This window comes from Sardina pilchardus, chromosome 1 (assembly GCF_963854185.1).
Source record: "Sardina pilchardus chromosome 1, fSarPil1.1, whole genome shotgun sequence".
NCBI classification, from domain to species: Eukaryota; Metazoa; Chordata; class Actinopteri; order Clupeiformes; family Clupeidae; genus Sardina; species Sardina pilchardus.
Genome location: NC_084994.1, coordinates 25,082,439 through 25,098,379, shown reverse-complemented (window position 1 = coordinate 25,098,379; position 15,941 = coordinate 25,082,439). Strand labels below are relative to the sequence as shown.

The following is a 15,941-nucleotide window of genomic DNA, read 5'->3' as shown; positions in this document are numbered from 1 at the left end:
GGCATTCTATTTAGAAATGTTTCCAAGGTTAACATGTTCTTTTTCAGATAAGATACAAACACATGCAGTGCTGCAAGAAACTCCTGGATGCTAAGATGCACAAAGCAGTACACCTTTTTGTGTTGAAACACACATTCCTCCCTGAAGATCTCAGTACACATGCCAGAGTACAATGAGGCTTCACTGACATCAATACCACACTCTCGCAGGTCTTCCTCATAGAACATGAGATTGCCATACTCCAAATGTTTGAAAGCCAGCTCTGCTAGTTTCAATATGACACCCTTATGCAATTCCAGGAGCCTCTGTCTATCTGCCTCACTTTCCTTTTGATACTTCTGGTTCTTCCTGGTGGTCTGGATGAGCAGGAAGTGTATAAACATCTCCGTCAGAGTTTTGGGGGCTTCCTTCCCATCATCCTGTTCCAGTACCTGCTGAAGGACAGTGGCTGAGATCCAACAGAAGACTGGCATGTGGCACATGATGTGGAGACTCCTGGCAGCCTTAATCTGTGAGATGATTCTGTTGGCTTGATTGTGGTCAGTGATCCTCTTCCTGAAGTACTCTTCCTTCTGTGGGTCATTGAACCCTCGTACTTCTGTCACCTGACAGATGCACTGAGAAGGGATCTGACTGGCAGCTGCTGGTCGGGAGGTTATCCAGAGGAGAGCAGAGGAAAGCAGAGTTCCCTGAATGAGGCTCGTCATCAGCACATCCACTGATGATGTTTGTGTTACATCAGACAACTTCTGGTTCTCTTGGAAATTCAGAGGAAGTCGACTCTCATCCAGACCATCGAAGATGAGCACAATTTGGCAGTCTTTGTATTCACCATCCTCTAGCTCCCTAAGCTCAGGGTGGAAGTCAAGCAGGAGCCTGTGAAGACTGTACTGATCATGTTTGACCAAATTCAGTTCACGGAACGGAAGCACAAACATAAAATCTATATTGTGGTTAGCTCTCTCCTCTGCCCAGTCAAGAATGAACTTCTGAACAGACACAGTTTTTCCAATGCCAGCAATGCCCTTGGTCATGACCGTTCTGATGTGTCTCTCCTCTCCAGGTAAGGGCTTGAAGATGTCATTGCAGTTGATTGCTGTGTCGTCTGTAGTTTGTGGCCTGGATGCTGACTCTACCTGCCAAACTTCATGTTCACTATTCACCCCTTCACTCTCTCCCTCTGTGATGTAGAGCTCGGTATAGATCTTGTTCAGGAGTGTTTGAGTCCCTGATCTTATGATGCCTTCACATATACTCTCAAACCTCCTCTTCATACTGGCTTTATGGGTCATTAGTATTTCGTTCAGGACATGATTGTCTGTTTGGAATTGAAAAAAGACAAAATCAGTTTCATATGTGTCATTTTGAAGTGCTGCAAACAATGAACCTTAAAATGTCTTGATGATCTTGTTTCTTACAGAAATGTTTTTCATGACTGTGCCTGGGCCTGGGCCCTATTCTTGGCAGCATTATTTTAGAAAAACTGCTCTGAATGGAACACTTTTTGATTCACCTGTTATTTTGGCCCTTTTGATTGGAGGGTTTAGAAGTGGGTGTGTTCTGGGTCTCTTTCTGCACTGGGGGCAGCTGTAGTCTCCTGATGGACCAGACTTGCTCCAGTAGCTGCTGATGCACTGCCTGCAGAAACGGTGTCCACAGCTGGTGATGACTGGGTCCCTCAGTAGCTGCTCACACACTCCACACCTGGACTGATCCTGGGTCAGGGAATTCCTAAACCCACTACAGAGACAACAATAATTGCACAGAGACACACATGACTCATTGCATCCAAACATAAAAGAAAACGAGAACGACAATTAGTCAATATTCTTGAAAAAAATGTTTTTAAAAGTCTTAGTTACTTTACAGCTCATTATTTATAAATAGCATTATTGCAATAATAACCAATAACCAATAACCTGTGACTTTTTAACCAAATCAACCAATGAATAATCGCACGTCTACTATGACACATTTTTAATCCTGTCCCCACTTGTGTGGCGACAGCATGGTCTAGCTACATTAGCTGAGAAGATACATAACAGTTTCCCAAGAGAACGTCTGAAGTTCCTTTCAAACCTGTAAAACTACCCTAAGCAGATCAACTGAGTGCATCTAAATTATTTCCTTCACTGTTTTGTTTAAGATCATGAAGGCTAGCATTCCAAGTTACAGACTAGAAACTAATGCATTAGCTTATAGCACAAAGTAAACATTAGGTGCACGTGTGACAATGTGGACCCTCTAGCGATCATGTGACTTGCTTTGCTGCAGCCAGGGGCTTCTCTCACTTCTGTTGCGTACACTTCCTAATTCAGTGGATGTATATGGGTCCGATTTGCTGTATGATTTGGAGTGCTTTTTCCAGTAAAGTAATTTAAATTCTCGATAACATCAATTTAACATTCATAATATTATCGTAGACAATATATACTGTATCACCCACCCTATAACACACACACACATCATTCCAGTAGGTAAGTACAATAGCTACTGTATCTCACTTTGAGTCTGACTGTGGTGGATCACTTCTGAATTGAAGAGGCTCCCCCATGGACCAGTCACTCTTCATGGACACACAGCTGGGCGCTGGAGACACTGGTCTGTGTGTCTGTGGTCTGGATACATAAGGAGACACAACTAAAAGATTTAGCCAACACACACACACACACACACACACACATACATTCCAGTAGGTGAGTACAATAGCTATCTCACTTTGAGTCTGACTGTGGTGGATCACTTCTGAACTGAAGAGGCTCCCCCATGGACCAGTCACTCTTCAGAGACACACAGCTGGGCACTGGAGACACTGGTCTGTATGTCTGTGGTCTGGATACATAAGGAGACACAACTAACAGATTTAGCGCACACACACACACACACACACACACACACACACACACACACACACACACACACACACACTTCCAGTAGGTAAGTACAATAGCTACTGTATCTCACTTTGAGTCCAACTGTGGTGGATCACTTCTGAATTGAAGAGGCTCCACCATGGACCAGTCACTCTTCAGAGACACACAGCTGGGCACTGGAGACACTGGTCTGTGTGTCTGTGGTCTGGGTACATAAGGAGACACAACTAACAGATTTAGCCAACACACACATACACTAGGGATGGCGAAAACTACAACATTTCTTGACTGACCACCGAGGCGAATTAGCCGGTTGAAACCGGTTAACCGATTCGTTTAAAATAAATTATGCTATTTGAAATAACAGCCACACAATTTCCCAACTCTCATCTCTGTCCCCCGCTCATACACACAGCCCCGGCGCCGCCCTTTCACTCACTTCACTTTTTAAAATCCCCTACAGCGCCAAACATGAGTCCTGCAAATCAAGGAGCTTGTAAGTGGAGGACAAATGGTTCCTTCGCTCCGAAAATGGTTTGGGTAGGCCTACAAGGTGATCGCGTTGCAAATAAAGGCGTTTGTCTAGCGTTAGAAGCTCATTTGAAGCTGAAATGGCCGCGGCTCACTTATGAAAATGACAGCTCCGAAGAGACGCAGCTTAGTTTGAGGAAGTGCTAACAATAATAACGAAAGATGATCATTACCTTATCTGTTACCATTAATGACCCTTCCTGAAATGTAGATGTAATGTCTTTCCAAATCTAAGCCCATCTTATGCGGAAAGTTGCCTAGACTGCAACACGATGAAACCAATGGATAAAACAGCGCACTTCCAGATTGCAAAAGACGCACCGGCCACCGCTGTGACCTGGGCTGTGTCCAGAAGTCAAGCGTGCACACTGGATAGTACCTTCTTTCCAGTAGCGTCTTAGTTAGCTTGCTCCTCAGTATGCGTCCCTACCTACATTTGGACAGCACTAACTAGTTGGCATCACCTGATTGGGGAGGGGGGTGTGTTGACGATTTGCATGACGTGTGGAGCTTGACCTGCGCTGCGCAATGGATTATGGGATACCTGAGGGCAAAAAAGATGCATCGATGCACGCTTGGAAATCACGCCAAACGAAGTACCCAACTAGTGAGAGCGCTTGACTTTCGGACAGTCTTTTCTGACGTAACTTCCGGAAAATGCACACTGCCCAGCGTGCATACTGATGTTTCAAACACAGCCCTCGTGCCAAATGTTTTTATTGGTTTATTACGTAGCCTAGCCTACAAGCAGTCGTTATGAATAATTGAGTGTGAGGGATAATTTGCTAACTTCACGCAAAATAAGATCTTCTTGGAATGAGATGGCTAGTTGTAGTAGCGTTTAGTCCACTGTCTTTAGCCTAATTTAAAGATGCCTCTTTTTTTTTTTTTTTTCTTAACCGACTGGCGACAACTTTGGTTGGTTAACGTAGATACGGTCAACCATCGGTCAAACAGTCACCAGTTAACATCCCTAATACACACACAGACACACTTCATCATTCCAGTAGGTAAGAACAATAGCTATCTCACTTTGAGTCCAACTGTGGTGGATCACTTCTGAATTGAAGAGGCTCCCCCATGGACCAGTCACTCTTCAGAGACACACAGCTGGGCACTGGAGACACTGGTCTGTGTGTCTGCGGTCTGGATACATAAGGAGACACAACTAACAGATTTAGCCAACACACACACACACACACACACACACACACACACACACACATTCCAGTAGGTGAGTACAATAGCTATCTCACTTTGAGTCTGACTGTGGTGGATCACTTCTGAACTGAAGAGGCTCCCCCATGGACCAGTCACTCTTCAGAGACACACAGCTGGGCACTGGAGACACTGGTCTGTGTGTCTGCGGTCTGGATACATAAGGAGACACAACTAACAGATTTAGCCAACACACACACACACACACACACACACACACACACACACACATTCCAGTAGGTGAGTACAATAGCTATCTCACTTTGAGTCTGACTGTGGTGGATCACTTCTGAACTGAAGAGGCTCCCCCATGGACCAGTCACTCTTCAGAGACACACAGCTGGGCACTGGAGACACTGGTCTGTGTGTCTGCGGTCTGGATACAAGAGACATTTGAAAAACTAATTTGACAAAAAAAAAAAACTCTTAATTGTTCCTTAAGATGACTGATTCAATCAGGCTCTTTTTCTCCACAAGTAGTCAGTGTGTTTGTGTGGGAGAGTGTGTGTGTGTGTGTGTGTTTGTGAGTTGGACTCACCTAACACTGCATAGCCCTTGTCCTTTGCTGACCCCCTGATGTCCATCAGTAACGGACTCCTCATCCTTCAGGGACTCGTGGCTGGACACAACACATGCTGCTCTGCCTGTCTGATTTCCACCAACAGCATCCTCACCCTCTTGAGGGAGATCCATCCTAATCAATCAAGAAATAAACAGATAGAGAGAAACACAGGCATAGAGACAGACACAGGGAGAGAAAGAAAAAGATGAAGCCATAAAGGTGCGTCAGTGGCCTTTATGTCAGAAGCAACATATTTCTCATCAAATGTTCCTCATGAAGTGCTTACTGTAAATGGCGATGTGGACCAATCAGATCCGCGGGTCCATTTCTGCTCCACTGTTTACAACCATTTGTCGCGTTGACAGAAGCACTGCAATGACAATGACAAGTAAGATGAACTACAGGAATATTAAGACCTTAGTTACTGTACAGTACACCTTGTTTACTGCCTGAGTTGCATATCACTCCAAGCCATATTTACACGGTGAGGACAGTGAAGCTAAACTACAGTAGATGCCTATACTGTGTCCCTGTCCATCTGCCCAACAGCCATCTTTTAGATATGCAAATTACAGGTTAGATTGTGTTGTGCACAGTGCACAACTTCTGCTAAATATGGTTAAATAAACTTGGCCAGCACCATCCACATCCATCATACTTGAGCCCATGGGGATCCAGGTACCTGAGGTCATTTCTTCAACCCACTCACAGTCACAGGGACCCAATCTGTCCTAAGGACATTTCCTGAACCCACTCCACATCTTTCTCATCCACTCATCTCTTCATCATCCCATAATAAATAGCTAAAAAGACCAGAAATACTACTTTAAAAACAACTAACTTCACCATAAGATTGGCGTGTAAATACAGGATCCATATTTCGTCTCAAGCTAATGGACGCTGACAAGTGTGTGTCCACTGTCAGAGAGCAGGTTCCATTCCCATTCGCGAAACATTTGAACTGTTCAGAGCACTTCAACAAAACGAAAACTGTCTCAGAATGCAGCACTTTGGTTTGGAGCTGCAACCAAAACATTTTTTTGTTTTTTTCCCTAGGAACCAAAATGGGCGTGCCATATACCATTAAGGTATATGTGTGTGTGTGTGTGTGTGTGTGTGTGTGTGTGTGTGCACTGTGCATCTCTGTGTGTGTGTGTGTGTGTGTGTGTGTGTGTGTGTGTGTGTGTGTGTGAGGTGTGTGTAGGTGTGTGTGTGTGTGTGTGTAAGGGTGTATGTGTGCATTAGGGGTGGCACGGTTTTTAAAAAATGCTCCGAACCGTGCGGTTCGCATGTCACGGTTCGGAGTGTGTTTTCGTCGTACGGTCCTACGGTTCAGGCTAGTTATGGCATGCGCAATTGATTCCCATATGTGACGACGTGTTTCCCTTACGTGCGAGAGTAGGAGTATGGAGTTTTGAGTGCTGCGCACAAGGTTTTAGAAATGGCAAGTGCGAGAGATCATCCCTAGCATGGTCAAACTGATGCACCTGACCCTGCTCGGGTGGAAGCATGTTCTTCCGCAACTGTAGACTATGCGTGCAACTTTACCAAACAGTAGAAGTAAACTCATTCTCCTTGGCCCGCTCTCGTGCGCGGTCAAAGGACATGCACATGCACATTAATCCAAATAGAACATTCACAATCGTGAACGCAATGACGCACAGAAGACGATTAGCTGTTAAAAACGGTTAGCATCAGACATTTGATAAAATGTCTTGCATTCAAGTTGACTGACCATCTCAATACCAATGTTTTCAACTCCAAGGCTTAAAAGGGCCTGTCCCAAGGAGAAAAAGTATTAGCTTACCTTGAAACTAAAACACATGTGGGGAAACTGAACAGTCCAACCAGTAGAGTATGATGAGCTTAGCCTGCTACTTTATTTACAATATTTCGAGGCTTCAGCCAGACAGCTGAATTTAAGAGGTGGAGTTATAATGAATAGTAGGCTATAATCTGCATAAAGTTTGCTGTTATGAATATCAGACATGTCAGTAAAATGAATAAATAATTGGCCTACATAATGTGTGTGTGTTTCAAATAAAGACAAGCTTTACATCTTGTTAAAAAATCATTCACACTATATGAAAGGAGAGCGATAAAAAGGCGATGCAATGAAAAATATGGGTGGACGACCTACATTTTGTGCTGGTGCACCATCCCTGCCAAATAAATGAAAAGATTGTTGAAATCATCAATGTTTTCCCTCTTGCTTTATCAAAATCTCAACTGAAGCTTAAAGTTTCCTCAGACAATAATGTGCTTTATGTGAAGTCAAATTCAGTTTGTGCATTATTACATGATAACTATTCTCTAAATACTCTAGCCTAATTGTGGATGATTAAGCTATGTGCTGAAATATGTTTCTGGAGTGTTAAAGAGTAAAAGAAAAAATAACAACAAGAACCGCACCGAACCAAAAACCGTGACCCTAAACCGTGATACGAACCGAACCGTAGATTTTGTGAACCGTGCCACCCCTAGTGTGCATGCATGTGGGCGTGTTTGAGCATGTGTTTGTGTAATGTTTTATGTACATGTGTGTACTGTATGTGCTGGTGCGTGTATGTGTAGGTATGCGTCTGTGTGTGTGTATTTATGTGTGTGTGTTCCTGCATGTTTGTTGCACCCAGAGCAACCATTCTCTTTTAAAACATATACAGTGGGTATAGTAAGTATTCACACCCATGCTAAAGTTGACTAAAAAGAGGAATATAAAATCATCTTTTGAGAATTGATTGTAATGCCTTAATTCAAAAAATGAGTAAAAATCAAACCGCTAAGGACACTAATTTTCTTTGTGATTGAAGAATGTATCGTAAATAGATAAATGTTCTTCCTTAAATACAGGTTGCATAATTAATTGAACCCTATGTTAAATTCCCATAGGAGCAGGAGGATTTTTTATATGTTTTTATTTTTAAAGGCCAGCTATTTTATGGATCCAGGATATTATGCATCCTGATAAAGTTCCCTTGGCCTTTGAAATTAAAATAGCCCCACATCATCACATACCCTTAACCATAGCTAGAGATTGGCATGGTGCTTTTTCCAGTTAGCCTATTAGCCTGTTTGATTTGCATTGAGCTCAATGAGCATCAAACAGGCTAATAGGCTAACTGGAAAAAGCACCATGCCAATCTCTAGCTATGGTGAAGGGTATGTGATGATGTGGGGCTATTTTAATTTCAAAGGCCAAGGGAACTTTATCAGGATGCATAATATCCTGGATCCATGAAATAGCTGGCCTTTAAAAATAAAAACATTTTAAAGATCCTCCTGCTCCTATGGGAATTTAACATAGGGGTCAATTACTTATGCAACCTGTATTTAAGGAAGAACATTTATCTATTTACGATACATTCTTCAATCACAAAGAAAATTAGTGTCCTTAGCGGTTTGATTTTTACTCATTTTTTGAATTAAGACATTACAATCAATTCTCAAAGGATGATTTTATATTCCTCTTTTTAGTCAACTTTAGCATGGGTGTGAATACTTACTATACCCACTGTATATTTGGAAACTAGTTGATTAAAGGTTTCAAATGGTGTCACTTATATGTTTCTAGGACAAAAACTAGTAGAGATTGAGATGTGTGTTTGGAACAGTTTTTCAAATCCCCAGGGGGAGATTTAGACTCCAGGGGGTTAATACCACCATCTACAGGCCGATGGGTATACAGTCCTGAATGTACAGATAAATCTATTTATTTATAGCCCCCCATGGATGAAATTCCACAAAACTTGGCATACTCCCAGAGGGTGTCAGGTTAATCATACACATGAAATTTGGTGCAGTTCATAACATTTCATCTGAAGATAGGGGCAATTAAAGCAATATTACATTGCATTTTCAATTTTTACCATGGGGGTGCAAATCACAAATGACTGGTTATAAGCTAAGTTGATGCGAGCTCTTGAGACCAACATACCATAAACATTTTGTCATCCTCGGTGCCACGGTTCAGGTAGTTATGTAGGAAAAACTGCAATTTTTGGGCTTCGGGCGGGGGCAGCGCGGGGGTGGAGTGACCCCCAGGGACGAAACATTTTTTTTCCGCAGAAGTCTACTGGGGCTACATGCCCACCAAGTTTCATGTGCCCCGGTGTTACGGTGTCTCGGGAATCATTGACGGAAAATTCAGAATCGATGACGAAAAAAAAAAAAAACTTTGACAACAACTAGCCTATAGGCCTATGACCGCTTCGCTAGCTACGGTAGCGGCGGTCATAATTATTTCACAATGCTGTAGAATTGCAAAGAGCATACAGTAAAAATGAATGTGAAACATGAGTTCAGTGTCTTGTTCTCACATAGACTCCCCTAACTAGGCTACTGCAATGTATAACTTTACGCTACTGTAGGCTAGTTTTGAAATGGCTGTAGGCCTATGTGCCGTCTTGAGCATTTTCAGGTATTGTGATCATTTATTGCAGGGGTCGGCAACCTTTGAGACATCCAGTGCCAACTTCAAAATTTCTAGTCAAAGAGTGTGCCACTATCATCAATTTTTATCTGGGGTTCGTAGTTTGTCACTTTTAATTGTAAACACGACTCGGAATTGTCCGTGGTCAAACGGCTGCCGATAGGGCTGAGCACACTTTTCATATGCGAAAATACCTGCTCACACAGGTATGTTGAGCCAAACACTGACAAGAGGGATTGGATGATTTTTTTTTTTTGCTGATGCTGGTGGCGCGTGCCAGTGATTATGCCTCGGCGTGCCAGCAGTGGCACCCGTGCCATAGGTTGCCTACCCCTGATTTATTGTGACCATTTTTTTGGAATTGGAAAATACTGAGAGATTATAGGCTACTCTCATCATGAAAACATGACAAAGCCATTTGACTATCTTGTTCATAGACAATGGTGTCAAGACGTCTCATTTTGATGACATTAGCAGTTTCATTGACATGAATAGGCCTACTTGCTTTTGAGGAATGGACTATCCATATTGAGTAAATTTCGTGCTTTGAGTACAGTTGAGACACCTTAAATATCTTGCCTGCAAACCAAGCCTGATCTATGATTTTTGCTACACCTATGTGTGTTAGTGTTCTCTTTAATCATGGGAAATTTGGACACTGTGCATATCTCCTGTCCAAAGATATTGGCAAAAGTATTTTTACCATAGTGAGAATTTCACTTAACCATGTTCCTTCCACAGTGAATATCTTATTACTCTGACTGTTCACTGGGTGAAAAGGCTCTGAATCAGGGGATATGCCGTCCGGATATGTTTTATGACATGCAGCATATCAGGAACAATTTTGATCATATCTTGAGTTTTTAAGAATCAGTGGAAATATGACTTATTTCGACTCCAGGGCCCGTATTCACAAAGAATTTTAGGGCTAAAAGTAGCTCCTAACTGGCGAATTTAGGGAGGAACTCCTAAAAATAATGGGCGTGTCACTCCTAACTTTATGACTCCTAATTTTTTTCACTAAAAGTTATTCACAAAGCATTCTAAGCCTAAAAGTAGCTCCTAAGTCTAAGACAGCGTAAAAGAACTCGAGAGGACTTCTAACTCACTAAGACCTATTCACAACCCGCTTTTAGTGGCATTTCACGTCGCGATGTTTTGAAATGACCGTGCAGTGCAGGAGCTCGCTGTCATGCAAATGCAATAATGCCACCGACAACCAAAACCACCATTGCATGTAAACTAAATGTAACGTCTTATTGTGCCTAATTAAATTAAATCGCTTCTCCTCTTTGCAAATATAGGCTACGTGTTTTCATACAGATTCATTTAAAACATGTTGCAAATATACTGCTCCAGTCCATAGTGTTTCATTAAGCCAAGGCTTACTTTACTCTTTATTCATTAAGGCTATGCCTATTTATTCATCATCTTCCATCCTTCACAGCCCGACATAGCGCACGCTATATATATGTTTGTACACCTGATTGACTTACCTTTTGTTTTAATGCTTTGATATTAATCAACAATAACATAATTTATGGCAATTGCTGTTTTTTTATTTATTTATTTTAGGTGCCCTCCAGCAACCCCAGCCTGGAGCCAGAGGCTGGTAGAAGGCAAGAGCTTCTGCAGACAGTGTTGCAACTAAGTATGCACACAGATATACTACTGTTCGGAAGTGTTGGGTCACTTCGAAATGTCCCCTTGATCAAAATAAATGCACCGGACATTTCTAAGTGTACCCCAACTTTATTCCTAACTATTGCACCTGACTTCTAGGCTCTTGTGGGTTTGCTTTTATTTGTCACACAAACTGAGTAGTTTACATTAATTATATTCATGTACAATATATGCTTTGTTTCTCTTTTTGCAGACACCTGACCTTTACTGCCAAAGGGATCCCCATCAGAGCACCTCTGCCTTCCCTGCAGGACAACTATACCAGAAGAGTACGGACAAGGACTCAACATGTTTTAAAGGACATTTCACGCCCAGACCATGGACTGTTGAAACCACTGAGGTCAAGCAGAAGTCTTGTTCTCACTCGAGACAGGTCATTGACAGGCGGCGAGTGTCACTACCCAAGTACCCCCACTGCAGACGAGAAAGTCATATTGATTTGAGTATTTCTTGATAAATACAATAACGACCATGTAACAAATTTTATTGCCTGTCATATATGAATTTAAATGTTTAGATTAAGTCACTGGGATTTAGTAGGTGTAATAATGCAGGTGCAGGTGCAAAGTAAATAATGTAATTAAGTTTATGTAAAATTAATATAATAATGTAATAATAATTTATACAATCAATGAAATATTGAAATGTTGAATGGCTGTGGGTGTAACAATAAGCTCAGTGTTGGTGATGTAGGCCTATCCCACATTTAAAACTATTTCATATAGGGCATAACTCATTTAAATAATTAAAACTATTAAATATATAACTAATAAAGGCATGCACATAAATGCCTGTGAAATTAGCTCTGCCTGGCAGTATCTGGGCAGTATATGCGTAGTGTCATGTTTGACATATCAGGGGATATATGGCAACAAATACCAGAGATATCTTGGGTCATATAAGTAGCTAATACTTGAAACATGGATCATATCTGGTGAGTATATGAAGTCAGGATATCTGGCATGTCGTCGCAGTGCCATTCAGGAGTTTTGATATGCTCCGGATATGCGAAATGGGACAAAAATATCAGGAGCATATCAACCAATATATTCCCTGATATTCCACATATCAGGAAATATATCACGATGAATATCCCCTGATTCAGACCCTTTTCACCCAGTGGTTATACTTTTCTTACATCATTGCAAAGGTCATTCTGTGCTCTACAAACTGACATATTTCATGACATCCTTTCATGCAAGGTTGTTGCATTATTTAGAAAAATGTGCAAGATGGTCAGAAGGGTACAGTTGAGACACTTTGTCTCAACTGTACCTGGATAAAATCCCATTGGATTGCATGGTGCTTATTTGTGCATATTATGATGATGCCATTTAGGCAATATAGAACACAAATGTCAATAAAATGCACATTTTTTGATATTTAAACTATGTATTATTCATGAATATATCTTATAACTTGAAGATTTTAAGGATTACATCATATTTTGAAAATTAGCCATGATAAAACCAAGAAAAAAAAAATATTTTCATCTTTAAACATTTGTCCCTGCTTTATGTCTATCTGATGCCAATTTAGATTAAAAAAAATGGATTAAAATAAAAAGAAACACTCAGATTACACATTTTAAAAAGTTTGCTACATTTGCAGTGAATGGCTAGTCAGCCTTCCAGCATCATGAATGGGTGTCTCAACTGTACCATGCTACTGTCTCAACTGTACTGTACTCAATATAATTATATTAGGGTACGGTTGAGACAAAATGCCACCTTGTGTTTATGAGTTAATTGTGAAAAATCTAAACAACTTACGGATATATACTTTGGGTTTTATTTTAGTGCACAGATCAAAGATATACCATGTAAGAGCACAGTTATTTTCAGTGGCTTTTTACAGTCAAACTTTCAGTTGGTAATGGGGAAAGCAAAAACTGTCCCAACTGTACTCAGTCTACCCAGATTATCCACTAGGTGTTGCAGTTTGCTTAATTGTTTTGGGAAATGCACTAACTGCTGTGCAATAGTGATATGAGAAAGGCACCAAAGCGACTGAGAAAAAAACTGTAATAGATGTCTGAAGGAGGAGCCGAACAGGGGTGCGTTTCTAGAAAGCGTCGTTTGCTAACTTGCGTCGCAATCTTGGGAGTTCGCTCCGTCGTTCTTGAATTTGGTGTTTCTAGAAAAGGTAGTTCAAACTCTCAATCGCAAACAAGGACGCAAAGTTTGGTCGTTTGAACTACTGCCCCTGGGCAGTCGCACCTGTGTCGTACCTTGGGAGTTCCAGTTGGTGATGTCGTCAGTGCAAGATCGCCTGACCAAAAATCACAAGCGCCCAACCAAAAATCACTAAATTGTTGTTTTCTCGTGACTCAATGATTGCGCTATACTGTAGGCTAATATAAAGTAAAATACCGTTGGGCTCATTCTTGCTACGTGTGTTACCTTGCGTTCATTTGCATGTTGGTTTGCGTTTTGGTAGGCTACTGTTATGATATTGACAAACCCTCGGATCAAGCACACCGTTCATTAGTATAGTGGTGAAGGCAGGTGGCTTATCATCAGAACATCGTAGGTTCTTTTCCCGTATGCATCACACATGCTTTTGTTTCTGACTAGTGAAACGTGGAAATAACCCTAATAAGTAATGTCGTGGAACTATTAAACTGATGTCGTGTTCCTGGCCACTCGATGTAAAGCAATTAAATATATTTAGGGTCTAACCTATTGTTGTGTGTGTGGTATGCCTGCTCTTACTCAAAAGTGACATGGAGAGGTAAGATGCGAACTTGGGCCGCGTGCGCAATGTACTGACATGCAACAGCTGAACCACCAGACAACGATTTAGTACTGTGATAATTTGTAATTAGTCTAGGCCATATATATTTTGTACAGATATGTTTTAGATATTTCACACAAATAAGTACATGTATTGGACAGCTTAAGCAAACTGTTTCATGTGCTTGCATAGGTTTACGTTTTTTTCTGATAGCAATGATAATGCCAGCATGAATCACTTTGGGTTTAAATTAGACTCGTCGACACATAGTGGGTGCCTCTCAACATCCCTCCTCGATCCTCGGTCCTCTATCCCATTGTTGCCGCCCTAACATTCAGTGAGGACGAGGATCGAGGAAGGAAAGGAGCATCTATAAAAGACAAGTGATAGGCATCCAGTGACGGAGCATTTCTAGTGGGTGGGGTATTATACGTTGACACCTTTTCCACCAATGAAATGTGCCGCTGGGTCCTCAACAACGTTGTTGGAACAACGGTGTTCGAACAACGGAGGTAGCGAATTGCGACACAGGTACGATGCTTTCTGGAAACAGGTGTAACACTGTCGTTGTTTGATAGCAAGTTGCGTCGCACCACGGTGGTTAAACAACGCTGTTGCTAACTTTTCTAGAAACGCACCCCAGAACAGTTGTTCCACCAAAATTCTGTTAGCCGTCGAAATTTGTTGCCACTAGAGTGCGCTCCGTGAATTTAGTGAAGTTCTGTTCTGTGAAGTTCCGTGAAGTTCTGTTCTGTTCTGTTCTGCTCTGTTCCGGTATTGTTGCGGGTTGTAGGCTAAGTAACAAACACATTTTCGTAACATTTAGGCTACTTCGTCATCTAAGTCTTGTAGCAACTGCTGAGCTTCGAATCGGTGACAATCTGGATTTAGACAACATAAAGCTTTCTCTGCTCATACCACTTTTCTACGTGTAGCCTACGCCAAAGGAAATCCTAGTCAGAAAAAAGTAGGCTAGGCTAGCCTACTGTAAAAGTCGGTCTACGACGTTCGTCATTTGTGGAAATTCTGTTTTCCGACTGGAGCCTCTAAACGAATCTTAAATCTTCAGTTCACGGAAACAAGATAATTCACCACCTGTTACATCGATAACAACCATACATTTAATAACATTACGCATACTTACCTTCATAAAAACCGATGGGAAAAGTCTGGCACGCAAGTATTTTTTTCTCGGTCGCTCATATTTACTTTCGTTTTCACCTCTTCCGCGTTTATCACATGACCAATAGCACACCTCCAGTCCCTCCCCCATGCTGGTCTTATGTTAGAGTCACTTTGGTAAAGACACAAGCAGCACATGTATCTATCTGGTATCTAGTTATATCTGTTATTGAATTCATTATTGACCCTATTTGTATAATGTCTCACACAAACAAACACATGCTCAATGATTGAAAATGACCTTTTCTGCTCTGCTCGGACATGAAACCTGAACCTGTGTGTGCTTATGTAGCCTAAGTATTTTGGCCACATTATAGACCCCAAGAACCATACTGCCCTTATATTGTAGCAGGCCAACCAGAGGTTCTGAGATGGAGATTTGAATGGATGTGTCCAACAACAGGCTCATCATCACAAAGGGTCAGGGGCTGTGTGTCACGCAGCAGAGTAGACTTGCCACAGACTACAGTAGCCTATAGCACAGGTGTGGCTGTGACATGGCGATTTACCAAGTCACTGAGGATGTGGCTTCAATCACATCACTGTTTATTGTTTGAAAATGTTAAAAAGCCCAGCTGAGCTTGCCCTATAAGTCTACTGACACACACATTATCTGTGAGAGCTCAGTGGAGGTGGACGTTGTGTTTCTCAGCTGGTGCTGTTCTGTTCATAGCCGTGTGCTGCTGTGGCAGAGGGCTGAAGTGCTGCAGAGAGGAGAGGACAGCAG

General features: G+C 41.7%; 2 protein-coding genes across 2 annotated transcripts in view; both read right to left on the bottom strand.

Annotated features, from left to right (window-relative positions):
- The window catches only part of LOC134086776 (protein NLRC5-like), a 62,998-nt gene extending 47,752 nt beyond the window's left edge, over nt 1–15,246 (bottom strand). Inside the window, exons 1-11 of the mRNA XM_062540053.1 lie at nt 15,177–15,246; nt 5,471–5,554; nt 5,161–5,316; nt 4,885–4,998; nt 4,661–4,774; nt 4,437–4,550; nt 2,965–3,078; nt 2,719–2,832; nt 2,505–2,618; nt 1,514–1,740; nt 1–1,318 (exon numbers count right to left, since the gene is read on the bottom strand). The exon at nt 1–1,318 is cut by the window's left edge and continues 43 nt beyond it. Of these exons, the coding sequence (XP_062396037.1) occupies nt 1–1,318; nt 1,514–1,740; nt 2,505–2,618; nt 2,719–2,832; nt 2,965–3,078; nt 4,437–4,550; nt 4,661–4,774; nt 4,885–4,998; nt 5,161–5,315 (2,384 nt within the window). The 5' untranslated portion in view covers nt 5,316; nt 5,471–5,554; nt 15,177–15,246. The remainder of the gene's footprint in view (nt 1,319–1,513; nt 1,741–2,504; nt 2,619–2,718; nt 2,833–2,964; nt 3,079–4,436; nt 4,551–4,660; nt 4,775–4,884; nt 4,999–5,160; nt 5,317–5,470; nt 5,555–15,176) is intronic.
- LOC134086228 (NACHT, LRR and PYD domains-containing protein 12-like) overlaps nt 1–15,941 on the bottom strand; it is a gene marked incomplete in the record, with an annotated part of 983,201 nt that overhangs the window by 214,052 nt on the left and 753,208 nt on the right.